The 25,828-nt window shown below is 38.7% G+C and overlaps 1 protein-coding gene across 1 annotated transcript in view; it reads right to left on the bottom strand.

The window, feature by feature from the left end:
• Positions 1-2,458: 2,458 nt before the first annotated feature.
• Positions 2,459-25,828, bottom strand: part of PAWR (pro-apoptotic WT1 regulator) — an 86,060-nt gene continuing 62,690 nt past the window's right edge. Inside the window, exons 3-6 of the mRNA XM_075727557.1 lie at positions 21,305-21,339; positions 11,339-11,486; positions 9,841-9,945; positions 2,459-2,545 (exon numbers count right to left, since the gene is read on the bottom strand). Of these exons, the coding sequence (XP_075583672.1) occupies positions 2,459-2,545; positions 9,841-9,945; positions 11,339-11,486; positions 21,305-21,339 (375 nt within the window). The remainder of the gene's footprint in view (positions 2,546-9,840; positions 9,946-11,338; positions 11,487-21,304; positions 21,340-25,828) is intronic.

Consider the following 25,828-nt stretch of genomic DNA (forward strand, 5'->3'; position numbering starts at 1 on the left):
GTTTCTGACATACTTTTTTCCAAAAAGCCATCTAAATCTTCCAAAACGTCAGCAGAAGTGTTATGCTTCAAGATACAATTTGTGGGAAATTTTAAAACCATGAAGAGTTTTACATTTGTATAATAATACACAACAACAATGTCCTGAGGTACTTTATCTGTGAGTTCCCAACAGTTCCTTTGTTCACACATTCTGCCTGAAGCATTACTGGTTTCAAGTATTCGGAAACTTCCCTTGCCAGTACCTCTTCAAGCTAGGGTATCAGCTAGGTTGGTATTCTGCCAAATATTCCTGTCAGCTAGATGTCCAGGTTAAAAAAGAAATCCTAATTTTGGGGTTTCTGCTGCTAAGTTTTAGTCAATATAGAGGTAAACCAACAAGAGGTAATATGACAACAAGTAATTCTTGCTTATGTTCTTTGCTGTCGTTGTTCTGTGGTTTAAAATGTATGTGAAATACAGTTTATGAAGTATCTCATTTATAATGTCTTGTGTGTGTTCTGCATTAACTGCTTAATGATGCTTCAGTATGTTTAACATCCCATGACGTAAATTGGTATGTATATTTCCTACCTAGTACACAGAGAAGGAAATCAGATGTTCTTCCAGAGAAAGTTTCATATTTATTCAGAAAGCATACATCTCAAGTGATTTTTTTATTAAATTTTTAATTTCATGAAACTGATAAATTAAGGGAGTTCTTACTGTTTGAATAATATTAAAAGCAATATTCATTGGTGTATATTGTAGTTCAGAGGGCCTATACAAACCCCCCATACCATTTAATCCCCTGAGTAAAGGTACTAAATGGTATCCCATGGGATCTCATCCACTGTGAAGGAAAACATCAAGGCATCCTGGAATATATGTCTTGAAAAATTACTGTAAAGCTTTGAAAAGTTCCTCCTCATTAGAACACACAAATGCAAAAAAATAACCCATCCTATGTCCAAAACAATCCAAGGCATAACAATAGTACCTGGATTTGAAATTTAAGAAACTGTTAGAGTCATTAAATACACATTATGAAAACAACTGGCAAATCTGAAAAGGTGATCATATCATATATTAAAGTTGCCTTTCAGTTTTAATGTTAAAAAAAAAAAAAACCAACCACCTATATGCATGCAACTTTCTGACACCAACCTTCAAATTGTCAAGAAAACCGTGGACTCTTTGAAATGTTTTCATTTCTAGTGTCCTGATTCAAACAACATATACATTTATTCCGATCAGGAATAAAAAATGTGCTGTATTAAGATGAAATAAAGTACATTAAATTTCAGCCTAACAAGAATTTTAAGAAGAGAATTGTTAACTGAGGTCTGTGGTTAATGTGAAATGAAAACTTTGTCTACTATCATGTTATAGAAGAATCAGTAAGCAGTCATAACTGGATTGTAACATCTAAACAGGCACTTTTAAAACTCCTTGCTAGTTTAAAATCAAGGATAAAAGGGTTTTTTTAAACCGTTTAATGTTTCAAAAGGGCATGAATCACTTGTATGCCTCTCCACTTTGTTATGTACAAAAAATTTCACCCAGCTTAAAAACCGAAAACATCAAAAAACTCATACTGGTTATGATCACTACAAATTTTAAGATGACAGCTTTAAGTAGAAGAGTATTGCAGAAGTGTCTTTGCTAAAATGAAAGCTCCAGGCTTTTTTTGAATTCTCAACACAGCAAACAAACTTACTGTCTGATAGCAAACTTGCATTTCATTGCTAAAGCAAAAGCTTTAAAATAAACTGCAGTGCACAACTTCAATATGATTCTAAGAACTCATTAATGCTGATACCACAGGTGATTTATTGTTTTTTGGTTTTGTTTTGGTTTTTTTTTTAATAAAACCTCCCCCTCCTGCCAGAATACTGTTATACAGGAAAAAAAATTGCTACTCTCTACTACTGTCAGTCTTTCAGATACAGTAAAAAAAAACTCAACATACAAGAATTTTAGAGCAAGTAATCAATCTGCAAAATGTTATACATCAGTAATAAGGCATCCACTTTACAGCTGTTTAAACAAAAAAGGAAATATTTCCCAAAATATATATTTTGGATCTGTGTAAACAAAGCTTATATGTATTGCTTCCATTCATTTCAAAAATATACACCCACATGGACTGAAAGTGATCTTGGTGCTATGAATTTTAAATTACTGTAATTTATCCAGATGTAATCTGAAGATACAAAACCCAAGTTTTTTGAACTTAATATTTTGAAATATGTCAAAAATTTTAATTATTATGTGAAAAGAAAGCTAAAAACATACCCCAAATTTGATGCCATTTCATTGAATGAAGAAGAAAGTACTATGAAAATAAACATTCATCTGGTTTCCTAACAATAAATATAAAGACAGTTATTATAACATACTGCAACAAAGTATAACTATATTGACCTTAACGTTCAATCAGTAGTTTTTAAATCTTTCCTCATTGAGGCTTGAATCTTCTACCTTGTCAGCTGTCCAACAACTTTTAAGAGGGTTTTATTTTCTTGCTTCAATTGTTCATTTTCATCTTCTACATCATCTAGGTCCTGTGAAAGGAAAAAGAAAAACAAACATTTCTCAGGACATAAATACAAACTCTCAATTAGTAGCAGCAGGAATTTAGCATCTTAGCTCTGAAATGAAGAAGTTGAGGTTGGGAAGAGTTAGTGTCACAGTAGCTGCCCTTAAATCTGTTAAACCAGCCTTTTTCCAAGTGTTACTGTAATAACAAAACATTAATATTATACTTCCACATATGAGCACCTTTAAATGGAAACATATAATAAAAATTAAAGCTACAGCAGGAATTAATACATCAAGAAACCAAAATAGGATGGGCATGACTGTTTTATTAGCATACACAGAGTGTATTAGTCAGTTATTGCCTCTACTCCCCAGACTGTGCTTGTCTGCAACTATCCTGCTCACATACATACATCACTGGTTATTACTGCAAAAAGACCTGCTTTGTGTTTTAAATTAAGTATTAAAATTTTCAGAAAAAGTACTGTCTGCCCTTTTTTTTTTTTTTCATTGTCTGTGAAAAAAATTTAAAGGCATTTTGTAACTTCTGTCTAAACTGCTACTGAAAGAATGGAGAGCATACACAGTAATAACAGGTGCTTAAAATAGATCGCTCCCACCCCAAATGTTCATCCCTCTTTCACCAATTACCATATTTACCCAGTTCCCATTTCACTTCTTCACTTCCTACTAAGTCTTTTCAAGCCTTTAAAGTGAAAACCAGTGAACTAAGTCTTTTCAAGCCTTTAAAGTGAAAACCAGTGAACTTGGCTGTTTAATGTAAGTAATACTTCAGCAAAAATAATTTCACTGTACCAAAAAAATTGGAAGAAATAGAATGAGAACAAAAAAAATAAGAAACAGAAGACTGACTTCAAGGACAGCACGTTAAGGAGGAACATAAAAGGCAGGCAAAGGAGGAAGAACCAGGAAGCTCGCAGCTCATGGCTTGGACGGGCGTAGTCTTCGCTGGGTAAAGAACTGGTTGGGTGGCCGAGCCCAGAGAGTAGTGGTAAATGGTGTTAAGTCCAGTTGGTGGCTGGTCATGAGCGGTGTTCCCCAGGGCTCTGTTTTGGGGCCAGCCTTGTTTAATATCTTTATCAATGATGTGGATGAGGGGATTGAGTGCACCCTCAGGAAGTTTGCAGACGACACCAAACTGGGTGGGAGTGTCAATCTGCTGGAGGGTAGGATGGCCCTGCAGAGGGACCTGGACAGGCTGGACCAATGGGCCGAGGCCAACTGGATGAGGTTTAACAAGGCCAAGTGCCGGGTCCTGCACTTGGGTCACAACAACCCCATGCAACGCTACAGGCTTGGGGAGGAGCGCCTGGAAAGCTGCCTGGCCGAAAAGGACCTGGGGCTGTTGGTAGACAGCCAGCTGAACATGAGCCAGCAGTGTGCCCAGGTGGCCAAGAAGGCCAACAGCATCCTGGCTTGTATCAGGAATGCTGTGGCCAGCAGGAGCAGGGAGGTGATTGTTCCCCTGTACTCGGCACTGGTGAGGCCGCACCTGGAATTCTGTGTCCAGTTTTGGGCCCCTCAATACAAGAAAGACATTGAGGTGCTGGAGCGTGTTCAGAAAAGGGCAACGAAGCTGGTGAAGGGTCTGGAGCACAGGCCTTATGAGGAGCGGCTGAGGGAACTGGGGTTGTTTAGCTTAGAAAAGAGGAGGCTGAGGGGAGACCTTATCGCTCTCTACAGCTACCTGAAAGGAGGTTGTAGTGAGGTGGGTGTTGGTCTCTTCTCCCATGTAGTTAGCGATAGGACGAGAGGAAATGGGCTCAAGCTGCGCCAGGGGAGGTTTAGGTTGGATATTAGGAAAAATTTCTTTACGGAAAGGGTGGTCAAGCATTGGAACAGGCTGCCCAGAGAGGTGGTGGAGTCACCATCCCTGGAAGTGTTCAAAAAAATGTGTAGATGTGGCACTTGGGGACATGGTTTAGTCTAGTCTACCCTTAATTGGTTTAGTGTGGACTTGGTAGTGTAGGTTAATGGTTGGACTGGAGGATCTTAAAGGTCTTTTCCAACCTAAACGATTCTATGATTCTATGATTCTCATTAGAGATCTTAGATGCCTTTTTATTGAAGTCTGCAAAACCCTACTCTTGCCATGCTAGATTAAAAATAAAACAGTAGTAGAGAAAAGATATTCCCTCTCTTGTTCCTTTAAGTTGTTAAGCAGTATTTGACATATGGAGCCTATTTTCTTGTTTCTTTTTAATGGGGCTGTGGTGGTGCACCCCCCCCACCCCCCATTCCTCTTTCTCTTCAATGGCTTTATGATCTCAGGAATTCCAGGCTGCCGCTTTTGTGTAGCAAGTTGGTCAGTTAAGCGCCCCTTAATTGTACTAGAAACTCCTACATGGCTGGAGCAGAGAGCGGCCCTGTCCTTACCAAAAATCTTCGTATTATGGCTAACGAGGGGAGCAAGAACAAACAGCTACCCCTGACAGCCTTGAAACAGAGTGGTATCATCGTTACCGGAATTCCAGCAACTACCAATCCGAACTGTGGCTCGGATGGAAATTTACTTGTGATGAAAGTCAATCATCTCACAACCCTATAAACAGCAGTCCTGAGTGAGGCCGTTTGAGCTCTCCTGGACCGCCACGGGCTGCACCAGCATCTCCCTCTGAGCGAGACGTCTTCAGAGCCAGCAAACTCTGAAAGTTTGCTACAACCAGAAATCCATTGCTGAAGACTGACAGTGGAGCCTGGGCTGAAACCATTCACTCCTCAAGGCTCAACCCTCGCCTGTTGAGAAATGCCAAGACATTAGACGTGAGTATTTCACTGAACTCGAGGGAAATTTTTAACAGGTATACCATTTTTTATGTATGCATTCATGTTTGTGTGTATGCATGTGTGAATTAGTTTAAGTAGTCTGTAGATGTACGATTTAATTTCAAAGTGAGTCTTATACTGCTGCCATTATCCTTATTCCTATTAAACCGTTGACCAAGTCAGAGACTAAGAGTGGGCCCAGCCGCACCCTAGACTCCTCTCTGAGAAGGAGTTTAGAAAGCAAGGGGGTCTATTCTGAACCTCGTGACTCAATGGAAGGGTCCTCCTTATCCCCAGCATCCGCAATCTCACCCGAGTGTAACCTAATTTTCTTTTATGCACTACTTCTATGTACTAGATATACATATATATATATATTATCCTTATTCACATAAACCATTGACCAAGTCTGAGACTAAGAGTGGGCCCAGCCGCACCTAGACTCCGCTCTGAGAAGGAGTTTAGAAAGCAAGGGGGTCTATTCTGAACCTCGTGACTCAACGGGAGGGTAATCCTTATCCCTTACATACGCGATCCCTTTGTGAATCATTCCAACTCAGTGTATTTTAATTTTCCTTTGTGCACTTCCATGTAGTAATAGAGTGAACCTTGCCATCTTCGAATCTGTAACTAAGTCACTGTTTTGATCAATTTTGTCTAATCACTTTGTTAATCATTGATGATTGAGTGCTATTAAAATATTACAATCAAATTCTGCTATTTGCTACAAGTAAATTCTAAGCCGCTATTAAATCAAACTGTGTAAAGTCACTCATTCATAATAAATTGACATAATCAGCAGGATTCACAAACCTGCATTCGTGACAGGGGTCATTCCAGAAGTCCATGCTAGAGTTGATGTGTTTAATTGGTATCATGATTTTTAAAAGCCTCTTCAGTTTGCCAAGTCAAAATCCATACCGCAATACCCTTGCAATTACTTTATTGTTTTTGTAATGTGGAATCAAGAAATCACTAGCAGAAATTCCTCTTTGCCTCACGAAGCGATGCTGCATCACAGTATGAATGAATTCCAGGAAGAGCATTTGACCACTCTGACATAACAGATACAAGTGACTTAAACATCTAAACATGAAAAGTTTTGATGGGTAGCTACTATAAATACAGTTTACTATGTAATTGTAAGTAACACACTTTGTTTTCTCTCTTGTGCAGTTCAGATCGATAATCAGATGGGAGGGACAACACTTGTTCAATAAAATGATTTTTTTTTTTTTAGTTCAGTACACATAATACTCTGTTTGAACTTCTTGTTAACCTAGCCATCAGATTCCTCAATTAAAGCTTACATAAAAGCCTTCTGTTTAAAATACTTGTAATTTACTCAAAATGAAATATTTTAAGTTTGTGAAATATTTATGCTGCAAAAATAACATTCCAAAGATTACTACTAGTAAGAGTTTCTTGAATATGAGCCAGGAAAAATAACTATTGAAGTTTAAACATCTACAGAAACAATGGACTGAGAGATGCAGATGTTTTTTGCCACTCTGAAATTTAAAGTTTCATCTTCAAAATTACTACACTAATGTATGCTTATTAGTAAGAAAAAGATGCAATAGCAAGAAAACTTGGACTTCACATACCGAAGGAACCAATAACTACACAACTGACGCTAACTGGATTGTAAATCCTCACTGACAGACTCTCTCCAAACACACATATAACTACAACGACATCTTACTGAGGCCAGAGATGACCAAGTATAAACTACTCAACAGTTGAACTTAGCCTACAAATATTTAAATGTCTTGAGATGCCCTTCCCTTCAGACATTTGAGGGTTTTATGAAGCAATTACCCCATTCTTACGAAAAAACGTGGCAGACATACTTTCAGTGGCTAATGTGAAAGAATGCCATTTATGGCAGAAAGTCTTTTCCGTTTCTCAATATAACTGCAGCTCATGTTCTTTAGGTATCTTTGTGATGTACTAACTGATCTCAGTAAAATTATATTGTTACATTAAATAAATATGTTTACTTAAAAGGAGAAGAAGTCTGCCAAGAAGTTTTTAGGATTCTTGGAAAAACAGTTATTCAAATATAACACAAGATCTTTGCCAATGAAGGATGCATCCATGTTTATGAACTGACCGAAACTTCTAGAAAGAGCATTTCTTTAAATGAGGGCTGAGCAGTCAGAAAGCTATGCAATAAAATGGCATTTTAACAAGTTATTTAGGCGCTTTGACTTGAAATTCTTTCCATGTCTGTGCAACCTAACATGCGTATTTTGATTAATAGAAAAGATGGAGAAATGCCATGAATGTGTAGATGGTCAAATTTAAAGACCCCTATTTAGGTTACCTACCAGCAAAACCTTTTAAAGAGATCTCTGCATAAGCTCACTAAATAAAGTTTAGTCCTCAGAACATCCTTTTATCTGAGCAGAAGGCTAACAATCACAACTGTTCTTCCACGCACAGCATCCAATCCTGGTGCCAGGCCTACAGAGTAACGTTCCATGAAGAACAGAGTGCTGGCTCTTGTGATCTCAGTTATGATAATAAACTTTAGGCAAATATGAGACTGCACTATTAACTTCCATAACCTCCTGTCATGGGATTGATGCAGTATTTCTGTAGCTTTTCTTAATATTTTAAAGGCTTCCTCTTTCTAAATCCACATGGATAGCCAAGAGCTTTTAAAAAAGAAAGTAAAACTGCATCTGTTCTAATGGAAGCATCACTTGAGACATGGGTTCAAACTTTTGCAAGATGATAAATTATTAAGCTAGTCAAAGTCAAAAGGCAGCTATTCCATCATTAAGAAAACAATGCAAACCTAAATAACTTGCACTGCAATTAAGCTAACAGACAATGTTATAAGTATGATAATGCTGACCTGATGGAGAAAGAAAGAAAGAAAACATTCTCTTCTGTATTTGCGAGAGGCTACCTAGGGAGCAACAATAAGGTGGCTGCGTATATTTCATGGAACAGTTCAATTTTAGTCATTTTATAATAAAGAGGTCTTTAGAAGGACTATATTCTGGTTTATATTTTCTTTCCACACAACAAGCAGAAATTGCCATCGTACTTCAACACAGGCAAGGTACAGGCACTGCTTGACTTCACTGCAAATGTTCAAAGATCGTTTCTAGTCAGACACTCGATGGATTTAATTTAGGACATCATATTTCAAATATAGCAGAAAAAATGTAACATTGTTTCTGGAACAGCAAACCTTGCAAACAGTCATGGTCCTAAACACAAGCTTTCAGTGATTTAGGGTCTTTTGATTTGTTCTTTCTGACCTCTGAGTCAGGAAGTCGGGTGTGACCAACAGTATTAAGTAGCTTTGCCATCCATTATGTAGAAGGAACAAACACTTGCCTTGACTATAACAAGGTCATCAGCTTAGATGTGAGACGTTCTTTGCAGACAGCATAAAGACCAATTCTCCAATTAAAATAAAAATCTCTCCAAAACAGACAATACTTCATTTATCCTACAAATTAACTTCCAACTTTATTTAAAAAAAAAAAAAAAAAAAAAAAAAAAGGATATCTGCTTCAGAATAATCTCAGCTACTTTAGTCCTCTAGTTTACTTTGTAAGCTTTTGTTGTCGTCCTTTGTTACAAATGAAGAGTGCAAAATGAAAATTTGCCACTATGCACATAGAGTTATTGCCTCCCTTCACTGCTGGACTGACCAAAGCCAGTTCTGAAATTTTTTTCTGAATTTTTATGGGAATGTCTGCACTGGACCAGTAGAAGCATATTTCCCTAGTACATCCAGGCTCTGCACCTTAGCCAGGAAGTTCAAGATAAGGTCACTCATCCATTCTATGAACGAGTTCCAGTCTGGTCTTAAAACTGGGACTTGTTAAAATTGGTATCTTCTACCAACTTTAAAACGTCTCATCCTGTCCTGTTCCCAAGCATGTCTCACTCTTCTACCCCCTCTTGTCCTGCCTACACACCTTGCCTGAGTGATGCTAGCCCATCTCCTGCCCCCGTTGTGTTCTGCCTTCACTTGGGAATCAACAATAAAGAGTACAAGAATGTGTCAGAATATAAAGCACTTACTCCCAAATCTTTTTCAGATCATCTAAACTATTATTAGTAATTAAAAGCTGACTAAAATGAAATTAAATTTGTAATTACTTTGTCTAACAAAAGTCCTGGGTATCAATTTATTGAGAAAACTGTCAAAACCCCAACTTAATTATTTCCTGGTATGCTACATACTGAATTTGGAAAGAGGTGGCAGTAAAGAAGACTTGCTTTTATAACCTTGTTCTACGAAGACTTGTAGCAACAAGAAATTCAGGTACTCCAATAACACACAACTTATGGAATTTAATCATGCCAAACAGAAGTCACCTGGAAAAAAATGTAACTTATTGACATGCCCCTTGAAAAGTCACACAAATACCAAAAAACCCCACACTTAATTCTCTTCTGACCGTGCCCAGTGGATGCGGGTGCCTGAAGAAGAGCACAGAGAATGCAGAGTCTTGTATCTCCTCTGTATATAGCACTATATAATAAAGTATGTGCTTACTCTGTTTAATAAATCAATTTCTTCCTTCAGCTTTCCAATTAGCTCCTCTTTGTCCTGTGCCATCTTCATTAATCTCGCATTTTCCTGTCTCTCCTTTGCAAGTTCCTAAAATCAGAATATGCAATGAAGTTTGAAATGTAATTTTTGGTTTTAAGAGGCAGTTTTAAATTATTACCATTTAAAACAAATAAATGAAGAAGAAAACCCCCCACACACTTACCTAGAATTCCTTTTCTACAGCAAGTCAAACCCACGTCTTCAAGACCTTACATTTCAAAGAGCTAAAGAATCACATCTAAGAAAATATTTTACCCACAGCAAACCTGTGTGATATCTCTGATTCCAGAGATAATTTTTTAATTAATATTTTACTTAAGCATGAACCCAAAATTGGATAGGGGCCCAAAACACAAGTAAATAAATGTAAATCAGCTTCCAAATTTGTTATATTGGGAGGCTTATTCCTTCTTTTTGTTTTGGTTGGTTTGTTTTTTGTTGGCGGGCGGGTATACTACTGTTATAAAGGAATGAAGACTCACTGTTAGATCTGTGGGCCCGAATGTGAGAAAAAATGAAAATGTCTACAAGGAATTCAGTAAATCAGGGTTCAGGATACTGAAAGAAAGCCCTTAAATCTTCCTCTACTTTCTGTGTTACTGGCCGTTAAATTATTTCAGACAGAAGTTGATTTGGAAGGGAGGATTACGGTGCACTTCACTCAAATCAGGCTTCCCCAAGTCTTGGGGGGTGGGGGGAAGTAATTTCTACAAAATAGGCTTTACTTTCATCCTTTCCAAAAAAGATGTATTCAAATTATGTTTACTTGGTAAATTTCATCCATATGAATTCAAGAATATTTGGCAAGTTACCCACAAAAATCCACTTCAGAGGAAGACAGAGAAGCCAGTAATAGATTACAGAGATGACATTATTTAGCAAAGTACTGGTTTAGGTGAAAACCTCAGCTTTAACATTATTACATTTTCCCAAAACTGTTTGTATGAAGAATGTCTGAAATAACAAAAACTTTGTTTTAAATACATATTTTAAAAGTTTAAAACTTTAACAACTGGATAGCAATTAACTTTTGTATTTCAGTACATTAAAAAAAAAATCTAAAACAAGAAGCAGATCAGAAGCAGGCTTCTAATTTTCCGAACAGTCAGTGAGACCCTCCTTCCCCCAAGTTATTTGCCCTGTGTTGGTGTGTCATGAGGTACGTATGAGAAATACGCAGAGCACTGCTGGCTCTCTAAGTGTATGATCTTTACCTCAACTATTTCTCACCTATAAACCAAATGAAAACTAAACATCTGTGATTAGAAAGTTCACGTTCTTCTCAGTCAGTCTGCCTCTGTACGTTTTTATAGACACAACTATCTGCATAACTTCAAGCATTTAGCATCATTTCTATATATTTTACTTGTAAATTTCCCCACAGAGTTTCCAAGGTACTTTATTTCAGATGTATGCCATGCAGATGTTAGTTGGCACTTACCCTTTCAAGTTCCTCAATCTTCTTTTCCAAAGCACTGCTTGGTACAGAACTGCCAGAAGAATTTGCATCCCTGCCGTATCTGCTGTAAGTTGTCCTGTCTGTTCGAGAATATCTATTGGGAGCATCGTCTTCTGGTGCATTAGCTGTGCTACAATGGCAAACATCAAAGCAGACAGCTATTTATACATTTAACAAAATGGAAATGATAGAAGTAACAAGAAGTGCTTTCCAAAACACTTAATAGGTCAGTCTAATAAACTGCAGAAAAATTATTTCACAGCTCTTGTGTTTCTGAGAACTCGCTAAATTTACCGCCCCAGGGAGTCAAATACTTGGATAACGCAGCTCTCATCACATAGGTAATCAAATTTAAACACATTCTTATCCTATCTTATTTTTAAAGAATTAAAAGTTTTATGAACTGTGCACATTAAAAACCAAGCTAAACAATTTTATTTTAAAAAGGAAAGTACCACTATGGAATTTAAATCAAGCATCTTTTTAAGCAGATGAAAACATAAAGGATGAAAACCAAGTATATGTCCAAAACATAAGAAGCTTACACATATCAACAGACTTTTCAGGAACTATGAATATGGCCTGTAAGGAACTGGAAAGCAAACCAAAGTGAGAAAGTGATGCAGCCCAACATACTAATTTTATGCCATTTCCAAATATTTGATTTCAGAACTAGGATATACAGCAGTTTGTCATAGCTCAGTTGGTAGGCACTCACTCATTAACTAGTTTTTTGCTTTAGATCATGTGTGTCTATTCCTTAAAAATCACTGCAATAGAATCTCAACAGACAAGCACTGCAAATGCACATAAGCTAGTTTTAAAAAAGCTTATGGATTCTCCATTGTGATTGCTATGCACAAAAACAGTGCCATTAAAAATACACAAAGCACAAGTCAAGTGTTTTCCAAGTCACAAATTTGTGTTCTTCCCATAGCTATTTTCTTCCTAACAGCAATGTTATTTACCTCTAATGTAGAATAATGAATAATTAAGAGCAGCAGAACAGAGTGCCCTGGGACCAGGCAGAGAGATACAGATCCTTCAGTCCCCAATCCACCAAAACCACACTTCTGTGACTTTGAAAATATACAGCTAAACAGCCAAAGACAAAAAAAATCCCCCTTGTTCAGTCTTCACCAGAGGAACTCAAATGTAGACCCTCAAAAGCCATCTGGATGTGGTCCTGGGCAACCGGCTCTAGGTGGCCCTGCTTGGGCAGGGGGATTGGACAAGGTACCCTCCAGAGGTCCCTTCCAACACCAACCAGTCTGTGATTCTGTGGAATCACACAGCCAAAATATGTATACATATAGAGCACTTGGGAAAAGAATGAAAAGCACTATGAGTACCCCTACAACATTTCCTTTAAAACATAGAAGAGTATATGATTAATGTGTTCATTTAACAGTTTTGCATTTCATAACTCTAGAAAACCCCTGCTGACAATGTGCAAATCTAGATGGATACAGTGCAAACCAAACGCAGGAGTATCTGGCAAAGGGACGTCTTTTCATGGATATAAATATTGTTTTGCTCCAATACGTGTGAAGTTTCCAAGGCACACTGACACAATTGTAAGGAATTTTGTAGCTTAATGTTATTACCATATTTAGCACTGTTTATTCTTCATCTAGAAGATTTTTTTAAAAAACATTTCTAGGACCGGATACGCATGTTGCAATACAACATAAGAGAAATACTTTAGCTTAACTCTATAAATTCTAGATTATTTAGCTCTCTGAAAGATGCATTGCTTCATGCTGTTAATGTCACAAGGATAGACCACACAAAAAAGGCTGAATTTCTCATCACTCAAAAATTAACCCTTTTGCCAACGTACTAGAATATCTCAACTCAGCTCAAGTGAGCAATATTGGCAGATACTCCTACAGGAAAGTTAGAAGAAAAAAGAATATCTAGACAGGAAGGGTTTCATTAATACTGCAAATTAAGACATTTTTTCTATTTTCCCTGAAACTCACCCTCCAAAATTTCCTCATCTATTCCACTGGGGAGCAGACCCTACTAAACACATTCCTTTTCAGTATCAGCAAATACAAAGGACATATCATGAAGACTTCTAGGAAATGGGATTTAAAAAAACATTTAAGGAGGCATTAATCTGTAACCTAACACAAGGAATGTGACAGACACAGAGTTCATTATTTTGGTTGTTATAACCAATGTCCAGTACACAGCAACAGCAAAAAAGGTACCATCCGAGACACGGTAGACATATCTTTCACAGAGCATGGCATATTAGTCTTCAGATACAATGTCACTTTATAAGCCTTAAACAACAAAGAAAACTTACCTAGAATAACAGTATCACTGAATTTGGTGTCTATACTTTACTAGGAGAAAACACCTATCAGCCAGCCCCAACATGGAATTTCCATTTCTCTATGGAAATAAACCTGTATATTTTTTTATATATATAAAATCTATTTTATATTTATAAATATGTAACAACAATACTACTACTACTAATAATAATAATAATGATAATCTGCCCAAACTGAAGAGCTTTGTATACTACTACGAAAACAAACTGGGTTTATGCCTTCTTTTGGGGGAGCGGGGGGAAAGTGCATGCATGTGACAGCAGAACCCCATTTAGTTTGGGGCTGCAACTGAAACCTTGCTTTCTAACTGAATAAACGTTTACAAGTGCTTGCAACTTGGAAGCTGCTGGAATTTCACAAAAGTTATGAAAGAAAAGAAAGCCTATTGTCAATAGAGGTACATTGGGTAAAAGTGGTGATTAGCACCAGAAATAAAACAATAGGGGTCTGGCAAGCTGAAAAAAATTTAGAGTCACTGCTCAAGAATGCAATTCAAAACGTATTCCACTTTTTAGCATTCAAGCAACTTATGCACATGACTGTTTCAACACTTGCAGTTGAAACATCCAGCCACAGGCTATGGCTGCAGGAAACAGTATTTTTAATTTCCCCTCCCCTCCCCCCCCAAAAAAGAGCGTCTGAGATTGTATTTGCAGCCATATGTACACTAGATTAGAGTGCCCACCTGGAGAGCAGCAAATGACAACGCATTTGGGTAGAAACATCCCTCACTACTGCTTCAAAAGGGCACGTTCAACAAGACATTTAACAAACTTCAACTTGCTATTCCATCAATTCACCTTCAATTCACCACTATCAAAACCTCATTTTAAATGGGTATTCCTGTACTAGAATGCTGAAAACAGAAAACACTTTTGCAACTTAAGACTTGCTTTTGAAAGTTTTTTCTGGCTGTACTTCAATAAAAATCATATCGTGAAATCAACCCACATCGCAGTTTGACGACTCTTACACAGAAACAAAGGTTTTGTGTCAGAATGATGTTCTAGTAATTTCCTTTAATATAACGTAAAATCAGTTATTCACAAAGGGGCAGGTTTAACAGCAATATTACAGAAAGGTGGAATAAATCTTGCTCCTGCCAACGCCTCTTTGGTTTTTTTCAATGTTTTCTTGAAGCACTGTCCAAATTGCAATTTTACCCAATTAAAATCACCCGGTCAAAACCAGATTTCATTGATTTCAATTGCAACACATTTATTTACTTTGCCAGAATCTTGTAACTATACTTGATTTGGAAACTCCTAATTACGTCAGTGAAATCCAGCCAGTTGCTAACATCTTCTCTGGAAGAATGAGCAAAAGACAGTATTTCTGAACAGGCCACCTTGGACTTCAGTTACTTCAGACTGCTTAAGCCAAGTCCATGGCTTCCAGAGCTCAGTGAAGGAAAGGCAGTCTTGTCTTCTCTACAGCTGTATGTTCCTAGCTTCCTCCACTTTTCCTGGCTCTGGCCTTCAGATGACTCAGTAGGAAACCATTCAAGGAGCTCATGAAGCAATCCAGCAGCCCAGCAAAGAAAGCCATCATCTTTCAGCCATAGTGGCTCCCTGAAGCATCACCCTCTCCAGTTGCATGAACATTGGTACAAGGGTCAGTGAGGAACCGCAACCAGCTCAACTGAGATCATCAAAAACTTCTGCAGAAATAAACCCTAAGTGTTTCTGCCTTCTCATAACATCAACATTGGCTGAAAAGGGGATACAAAAGTCAGGAAAAGCACCTTGAGTGACCCCTGTCTACCTTAAGTGTTCCTATTTGCACAGTAGTGGTCCTAATGTAACAAGCTAGATGAGACAGTGCTTCAACAGCCAACTCTCACTGCAAAACTCCCAAACACAGGCAAGTGGGCAAGTCTGGGCATAGTGTTAGGAAATAGTATTTTGCAGCTGTATTTTTTTGATGTAGTGAGACCAAGGTTAGTATGATGGAATGTAAATTGTTATAGTTTAAGCTCTGTAGTAATCTAAAAACACTGAGCACCAGAATTTCGTCAGGGCTTTAACATTTCCTTCACAGCTCTTCCAATGACTGCTCTGAAGCACTAGCTTCTTTTCTTGTGATCTCTTCTTCCTCATTTATTTTTCAACTCTTGTATGAATGTTAAACTCAAGTGCAACGTGGTCTTTTAGAACTAGTGGGCAAGGGTCTCTGCCTGTTGGGTTGCACGTTAGTGTGCCGTACTGTTCTAAAAGAGAAGGAAAAAACTCTCTGACATTTTGTCTAGAAGCCATAAAGCTGTACCATATTGTATTCATTTCCACTAATAAACAAACTTTTAAGGGGAACACACCCCCGAACCACTAAGAGATTTTCATCTAACTCTTCCTGTAAACCAATCCAGACTGATCTGTCTGATCCGTGAACCATGCAAAAATCTTGAGTTATTTTAAATCCTGATTTGCAAGGTTTTCTTTTCAATTTAAGACATTTCTAAAAAAGAAGCTAAATTGGTTCAGAAGCTAGTAGACAGTCTTAAAACTAAGCTGCTAAAATAAATTCTCTGTACTTATAAAAATATTCTTATGTCCACATACTTATCTTGCTTTACTGTTACTTGCTAACAAACCTTTTAGTTCACAGAATGCAAGAGAAACATAAATCATGTTTACATGTAGATTACATTCAAATATTTCAATAAACAGAATATACTTTGTCATTCTCTTGTTTGAGAAATCAGTGATGACACCAACTATGCTAATAGCATCAGCCTGAATCAGAAAACCATTCTTACTAATGGCAACGTGCTTGTTGCTTTAAAATAACTACTCACAGAGCAGTGCAAAAACTGGTAGACCCAGCTAACAGTAATAGAAGTTTGGAATGGCCAAGATAAGGCCTATCACAGGAAGAAAAGCTTAGGGAGAAATGAAAGAAGAGGAAGTTGATATGGGCTGTTATCACTGAAGGATACCTACACATTTTAATTGCATGAAGCTCACAGGCAGGACAGATGGCTGGTCCCAACTCCCAAGTACACCCATGAACATGTCCTGTGGCCTTCATATCAACATGACCTTGAAGATTCTGCTCATGCTTTTAATAGATATTACAGTACCACTCCAGGTCACAACAGAACCATCACTTTCTTTTGAAAATATTCTATGTGGGTAATCATGCAATTACAAAGGAACCCCTACAAAAACTTTTGGGGTCTAAGTATGAAAATTTTTAGTCAATTCAGAAGATGGACTACAAGTATAGATTAAGATCCTCATCACAAACTTTTATTTACATTACTGCATAAGAAGACAGGCTCAGTTTGTCCAAGTCAGCCAGAACAGAAGTAGAATAACACAACAGCAGCCAGCAGAGTTCATTTGTAAATATGTCTTCCAGTCAACAGGCACCCAGTGAAACGGGTTTCTCAGCAATGTCATATAAATTTTTAACCATGGATTGCTACATCCATATAAGGCAAAGCAGCCAGCATGTCTGATTAAATAGGTAGTAAAATCTGTGCAATTCCTTGAACACTGGAACATATTGAGAGAATAGCAATTCCATGAGCCAGGAGGCTGGGTATCTCAATGCAGACATGGAAAAAGCTATATGGGAAGGGAAAGGGAAGGTACTGGAAGCCTGGAATGGTATCCATAACCCAGAACTAGAAGTCAGAAGAGGACAGAGGATGGAGACAAAAGAGGGAAAAAAAAAACCAAGACAGAAAAATATTGCAGAGAAGACTAGGACCTCAATGGTTAAATATAAGGATGTATGAGAAAGGGGGAGAGAAAGGAAAGGGTGTCTAACTGGGCTAGGAAATGGAAAACAGTGAAGAAAAATGCTGAGATTAAGAGATGTCACTTCTGATGAGGAACAACTGGGGAAGGAGAGAGCAAAAGATAAGGAGCAGGAGTAGTAAAGATGGGGGAAAATGACCTGAAAATTTCTGACAAATAATGCATTCTTCTTGGAGCGGGGAGTCTATAACAGAGCCCAAGAATTTAGGCAAACACTATCTTTTTGCTTTTGCTGTCACATGCCTGTAAAGTTTAACAGCCTCTTCACGCACAAAGTACTGACCACCTATTGTCAGAGCAGTACAAGTAACAGTTTCAAACAGGATCTCAAAGTGATTGTCCCTATGTGAGAACATGCTTTGCTCTCAATTTGCTTTGAAAACCTAAGGGAGTACGCCCAAAAATGTTAAAAGCACATTAAGCTGAACATATTTGAGCCTTCAAGCAGGTGATGGTCTCAATTCGGCCTTTTGGCATTTGCATTCCAGTACTAGGTGTTATCACAGAACGGCATTATCAGTTTCCAAAGGACTTCTGCTGTATTTGGGACATAAGTGAGATCTACACCACAGTGACTGAGAATTACTGTAGAGGATGCTGTTTTCTCTAGGACCTTCTCTTACTGCAGATCTTGGAAGGGGCAAACAAGCCAAACATTGCCAGAACTGAAGAGGACTCTGGTCCCAACTCCTTCCTTTAGCATTCACACCAGAAAGCAAAGCCACTGGGAGCCATACTTTGTTCAAGTACTCTTACCTGAAAAATTACTTGGGAGGAGGACTGAAATTTTCAAATATAGAGGAAAAATCAAGATACTGCTAACTCTAATCACAGTGGGCATTGAGTCTCTATCTATAAAATATTAGCTATATGGAAGTACAGTTAGACTAAAACCCTCTTAGTACTTGTGAGCACTGGGCACTGTGCTGACCTCACAGGAAAATAATCCTTTGTTTTCAACATGAGGTTTGAAGACTATGCAATGAGTAAGATAGATGGCAACACATGTAACAAAATACTTTTGTGACTGCATCCCATGCATCAGTGACTGCATCAGTGGACAAGGGAAAAGCAACAGATGTCATCTATCTGGACTTCTGTAAAGCCTTCAACACAGTCCCCCACAACATCCTTCTCTCTAAATTGGGGAGATATGGATTTGATGGATGGACTGTTCGATGGATAAGGACTTGGCTGGATGGTCGCATCCAGAGGGTCATGGTCAATGGCTCGATGTCCACATGGAGACCAGTGACAAGTGGTGTCCCTCAGGGGTCCGTACTGGGACCAGTGCTCTTTAATATCTTCATCAATGACATAGACAGTGGGATTGCGTGCGCCCTCAACAAGTCTGCAGACACCACCAAGCTGAGGGGTGCAGTTGACACGCCAGAAGGATGAGATGTCATCCAAAGCTGGAGAGGTGGACCTGTGTGAACCTCATGAAGTTCAACAAGGCCAAGCACACCTGGGTTGGAGCAACCCCCGATTTCAATATAGGCTGGGGGATGAAGGGATTGAGAGCAGCCCTGCGCAGAAGGACTTGGAGGTACTGGTAGATGAAAAGCTGGATGTGAGCCAACCATGTGTGCTTGCAGCCCAGAAAGCCAACCGAATCCTGGGCTGCATCAAAAGCAGCGTGGCCAGCAGGTCGAGGGAGGTGATTCTGCCCCTCTGCTCTGCTGAGACCCCACCTGGAGTACTGCGTCCAGCTCTGGGGCCCTCAGCACAAGAAGGACATGGACCTGTTGGAGCGAGTCCAGAGGAGGGCCACAGAAATGATCCAAGGGCTGAAGCACCTCTCCTACGAGGACAGGCTGAGAGAGTTGGGGTTGTTCAGCCTGGAGGAGAGAAGGCTGCGAGCAGACCTTATTGCAGTCTTTCAGTACTTAAAGTGGGCCTATAGGAAGGATGGGGACAATCTTTTTAGCGCAGCCTGTTGGGACAGGAGGAGGAGTAATAGATTTAGGAGAACGGATTTAGACTGGATATAAGGAAGACATTTTTTTTTTACAATGAGGTTGGTGAAACACTGGAACGGGTTGCCCGGAGAGGTAGTGGAGGCCCCATCCCTAGAAATATTCAAGGTCAGGCTGGATGGGGCTCTGAGCAACTGCTCACTGCAGGGGGGTTGGGCTAGATGACCTCTAAAGGTCCCTTCCAACTCAATGCATTCTATGATTCTATGATTGAACACCAATTCACAGCAAGTCAGATTCCTCCTGAATGTGATGCCAGTCCTGAGAGGGAAAGTTCAAGAACAAAAAAATGCACATCCTACATATAACCAAAGCTGACTGAACAAGGACTGGACAAAAAAGTGTTATTTTAGCATTTTCTAGCTTTGAAGTTTCCTATTTTTGCAATGCTAATCAGAAGAATTAGCTTATTTTCAAATAAACTACAAATGTGATTGCGCAAACTTCTATTTATTACCACCCTACACACAACCAAGTGTGCAAGTGAGTGAGGATATACAGCATGTGAAGAGAGTAAAGATAAGGTTTATGAAAAGCCACAAAGCACTACGACACACACCACTAAGTATTCGGCAGATACAAATAGCAATGAAATTCTGCACAGGGACTGAAGAGGAAGTGGAGACTGAACTAAAATGTGTTCCTTAATAAGAAAGTAATCATGAAATTATATAGTTATTAAGGTTGTGACAATAAGTTCACCCATTCTGCAATGACAAAGTGAATTAAAAAAACCCCTAGAGCAATAAAAAGCATCACCCAACTAGGTTTATGGGAACCCAGGAACATAAACATAGAAGACAGCACCACGCTAAGAAATCTAAAGCATAACAGGACACGTTATTATTTTTTATGGTGATGGTGGTGAGACACTGGAACAGGTTGCCCAGACAAGTTGTGGATGTCCCATCATTGGAAGTGTTCAAGGTCAGGTTGGGTGGGGCTTTGATCAACCTAATTTAGTGAAAGATGTCCCTGCCCATGGCAGGGGGGTTGGACTAGATGATCTTTGAAGGTCTCTTCCAACCCAAACCATTCCATAGGTGAACAAGTCTGGGGGGTGGAAAACACACCAGTAAAGACTAGACATTTGTAGGTGCTCTCTGCAGTTACTTCTACAGCCAGGATATATATACACAGATGAATTAACCACCTACAATTTTACCCAAGTAAAGGATACCTAAAAGAGAATACATTCAGTGTGTCAAATAAAAATACATTTACACAAATACCTTGCTTCAGTTGACTTATTTTAGGCCCCACATTACCATTACGTTTTCTTAATAATTGTGATAGCTGTGTCAATATTAACTCCACATGGACAAAAATTTCACTCACTGGTCACGTGCATCAAGAGCTTCTGAAATATTTATCTGAAGAACTTGAGTAATGACCAGGGTAACACTTGGCTCAAATACAAACAAACAGGACATGCTACATGTGGGCAGCATCCCCTACAACTGAGACAGTAGTATCACTACACCATAGAAATTTCTGTCAGTATTACTGTGGAGAGCAACAAAATTATCTTCCTGCATTAAATTTCAGAAGACGGTGGTTCATAAATTAACTGTGAAACTACTAGCTCCTAGGTAATGTCTAGTCAAGGTAGACATTTGCTTGGGAAACTGTGCTGCACTAGTAAGACCCAGCAAAATATTAGCTGAATTTATTTTAAAATAGTAACAGAGGGGTTTGAATAAGTTTGCTGCATCTCTCAGGTCCTTACCCCAAAATCAAGGCTATATATCTACAGTAGCAGTATGATGGCCTCTACTACAAACACCCATTTAATCAGCTTTATTTCTGGCAGAACTATGTATGTAAAGAAATGTGTTGCGTACAAAGATCTCATACCTTTTATATCTGCTTGAAACCATCCTGGAGGAGTCCTAAAAAAAAAATCAGAAAGAAAAACCTAATTAACATTTTTCTTTTATTTTTACTTCCAAAATACTTTATCACTCCATAGAAAATGAAGCCTGCAGTTAAAAGCAGGAGGCCCACACTTCAAAAAACTGCTGTACAGCCCAGCTTTGCACTATTTTGCTATCAGGAATAGACAGAATACCAGGATTATTGTCACTGCGTTACTGCTTCTGAACATCAGCTCAGAACCCTTAAACGACAGCTTCTGGTTGCATCTTAAAACTGGATGCACTTACTCCGTCCCCCCGCATCCAGAACATGCAGCTTACCAAAACATACATGCTGCCACCAATACACCTTCACTACCACTACTAATACAGAAACGCTTGTGCACTTTGGTAGCTGTTCATCTACCTGTCCAAGAGCAGCAGAGCAAAACTGTTCCAACTCCTCGGCACCATTGCTATCCTTCTGGACGGAACAAAAACCGAAGCCAGCAAGTAGTACAGGGTTGAGACCCAAATCACTTTGTTATCAGCTGGGTTATGGTAACTACAGGTATGCTGTTCGCCATACTAACCCAGGTGTTGCAACCTGGTTCACCTCTGTTTCTGAAGTGGGTTAGCTGAAGTGCTAACTGAAGTGGTCTTCTCCTTGCATTTGCTGTTAAGTAGGTAGGCTAGACATCTGTATGTGGACATTTCATGCACTCAAATGTCAGACAGTGACTTGCCAAGCTACGGTAAGTCGATTTTTGATCATTGCTTTCTAAGCACCTGCACAGGCTTAATGAATTCTGACTACAGACTTAAAGAACACACTGCATCTCCTTTGACTGTTCTTTGGAAATTATCTTAACAACGGAAATAGACAGAATCAGAACATACTTTAAATAACAGTACACATTTTCAATATGAGTTCAATGGTGCAACAGCTATGCATCTGGCCCTTCAAAGATACATACATGGATTACTTGCGGATTACAAGGCTCATCAGATTTTTTTCTACCTTAAGGTAAAGAATTTCATTACTTTTCAGATTCCCACAATGCGGTAAGATGATGTTTTCACTAAGATTATATTTTGGTTTGGGTTTTTTTGTTGAGTTTGGATTTTTTTTAATTTGAAAAAATCCATTATGCTTTTACTTTGGCTCTGTAAAGATGGAAATCGAAACAAAAAGAACAGTGGGGAAAAGGGCTCATTTATTGTTACACAATCCCTGAAAACACATCGATGCATTATATACAAATAAGAAAACCTGAAACAATATATTTGCATCAATAATTCTATGCTTGTAGCTTCCCAATACCAGTCTGATCACACAGAAAAATTAAGACATGTTTCAACCAGTAAGTGATTGCTCAGATTAGACAAAGTAAGTCCACAAATATTTTTTTTGGATGTCGTAAGAAGAACATGAACCAATTATTTTATTAGTCATAGACAGAACTCCCCCCCAGCATCAGCAAATATTAGGTAAAAAGTCAGGAAAGAATATTTAAGGACTTAATGAACTGAACAATTGTCTTTACTGGAAAAAATAATGGCAAAGCATCAAATTCTGCCTATTTATGACACTAACTGCAGACAAAGGAATAAAAGAGTTCTCAAAACAAGGTGCAAGAGAAATGCCATCCACGCTGAAAATCCTACAAAACATTACACTACCTTCACTGATCAATGCATTAAAGTCTAAGTAAATAAACAAGCTAAAAAATAGGATTAAAAGAATACTATTTTTTTTATAGAAAATGAAGTTGACAAAAAGTATTTGTATTACAGAAACAAAACCTGATCTTAAAGTGCATTTTATTTTATGAAGCATTTTTAACTTCTGCAATATGTGCTACACTTTCCCTAATATAAGCAGAAGAACAATATTCAACAAAGTTAAGTCATGGGAATTATTTGAAGAAACCCACAAAGTGGTGTAAAATTGCTATTTTAACACTGATAACTATTTTATCATTGATGACAGCATCTGAAAAGTAGCAATTCACAGCTATGAAACAGCAACCTAATTTCACCTCTAAAATGGCAAGGAAATAGAATTTTAAATGCTACCAACACTATTTTTAAAGTTACTAAGGCTACATTATCTTTGAAAGGTCATGGCAGTAGGGGGAGGTTTCTGAGGACTGGAAGTAAATGTCACTTCTGTCTTCAAAAAGGAAGATCCAGGAAACTACAGGCTAGTCCTTACCTCAGTCCCTGAGTAGGTGATGGAACAAATCCTGAAGGACAAGAAGGTGAAATCAGCATGGATCTACGAAGAGGAAATCATGCCTGACTGACCTGACAGCCTTCTACAAGGAGATGACTGGCTCAGTGGATGAAGGGAGAGCAGATGATGTTTATCTCAATTTTAGCAAGGCTTTCAACACCTTCCCACATGACATGTGTATAAGGCAAACTGCTGAAATATGGATCAGGTAAGTAGACTGTGAGGTGCAATGAAAAGTGACTGGACTACTGGGCTCAAAGGGTTATGAACAGCAGCACGAAGTCCAACTGATGCCCATCACTAGCAGGGGTTGATACAGGGGCCAGTACTGTTTAACATCTTTGTCAATGACCCAGATGATGGGACAAAGTGCACCCTCAGCAAGTTCGCAGACTACATAGAACTCGGATGAGCAGTTAATAATACATCAGGTGGCTGTGCTGCCATGCAGAAGGACACTGACAGACTGGAAAACAGCCTAATGGAGACCTCGTGAAGTTCAAAAAAAGGGAAATGCAAAGTCTTGCACCTGAGGAGGAATAATCGCAAGTACCGGTACATGCTGTGGACCAGTTGGAAAGCTGCTGTGCAGAAAAGGACCTGCGGGTCCTGGTGGACACCAGGTTGAACATGAGCCATCAATGTGCCCTTGCAGCAAAGGCAGCCAATGGCATCCTCTGGACGCGCTGTCAGCAGGTCAAGGGAGGTGATCTTTCCCCTCTGCTCAGCCCTGGTGAGACCACAGCTGTAGTGCTGGGTCCAGTTCTGGGATTCTCAGTACTGGAGAGACTCCAACAAAGGGCCACACAGATGATTAAAGGTTTGGAGCATGTGACACATGAGAAGCTGAGAATACTGGGAATGTTCAGCCTGGAGAAGAGAATACTCAGGAGGTTTCTTGTATAAACACCTGATGGGGTAAAGAATATGGAGCCATACTCCACTGTGCCTAGACAAAGGATGAGAGGCAACGGACAGAAATTGAAATACAGGAAATTCAACTTAAATGTAAGAAAACGCTTTCTTACTGTGAGATTAAACACTGGAACAAGTTGCCTAGAGAGGTTATGGAGTTTCGGTCCATGGAGATAATAAAAACCCAACTGGCCACCATCCTGAACAATTTGCTCCAGTTGACCCTGCTTTGTCCACAGCCGTTGGGCTAGAGACTTCCCGAGATCCCTTCCAGCCTTAATAATTCTGTGTTTCTGCTCTGCTCGTCTGAGTTTTCCATCTGCATTCTTCTCTCAGCTTAGTAAGTTTAAGTGAACATATACCTAACATCTGACAGCTTCAAAGGATTTAATTCTGCCCTCTAATATTGTTAGCTAGGGATTTGCCTATCTGAACTTTTACATACAAAGGATTGTAGTGGCCTGATTTTTAGCTTTAAGACAGTCAGCAATGACTGACAAGGCGATCTGACTCTGATGTACGTGAACAGATTCAAGTAGTTTCATCTAATACATTAAGATACATGTTCACTGTATATGAAAACTGAAATGCCATATCAGTATATCAGTCACAACTCGTGGTGAGGTCTCAGAAACATCCTGGTTGTCCCATTAGCCACAGACAAGTGGTTCAACTCTCTTTTTAAGCTTGGATGGAGAAAGAGACACACGTAGGTGACTGGGTCAAAATTTTTCCTGTCTGTAGATACAACTCTTGCCAATAACGTAAGAACTCTGGGCTCCAAGCTCCCTCAGTTCTTATTTTTTAAACAGCTTCTTTTTTAGGAAAACGCTGAAGCCTTGAGGTTACAAAGAAATTTCTGGATCTCGGATGCTTGTTTTCTACTCTAGACACCAAAGGGATGCAACATATGCATGGTACACCCTCAAATTTCCTAAGACCTTTTCATATAGTAAATGCAAATATAAGCTGTAAAGCAATTTATATACATAGACTTGTACATTTACCTCAACAGGTGACTTCTAATAGTTTGGCAGTACTATTCAGAAAAGCCAGTTCTTCAGAAAAAGAAAGCTAGGAAAGCAAACAAATGCTCAGGGACAAAGTACATGGCAAATACTCTCATTTGCTACAAATGACAGCTGTTAAAACTAAAAAACCAATTACCTAACCCTTTGAAATAGATCTTTCTACAGCAAGTATTAGTGGTTTTTATTTTTGTATTTAAAACTAACTATGAAACAAAGTTAAAAATACGCATCTGATGCATAAAAACAGTTTCCTCTGATAACCAAATTAATACTGCAGATTTGGTAAATAGTGACTTTTATTATTTTGGAATCTCTAATGTAAATGCAAACCAATCATTCT

This window comes from Pelecanus crispus, chromosome 1, assembly GCF_030463565.1.
Source record: "Pelecanus crispus isolate bPelCri1 chromosome 1, bPelCri1.pri, whole genome shotgun sequence".
NCBI lineage: Eukaryota > Metazoa > Chordata > Aves > Pelecaniformes > Pelecanidae > Pelecanus > Pelecanus crispus.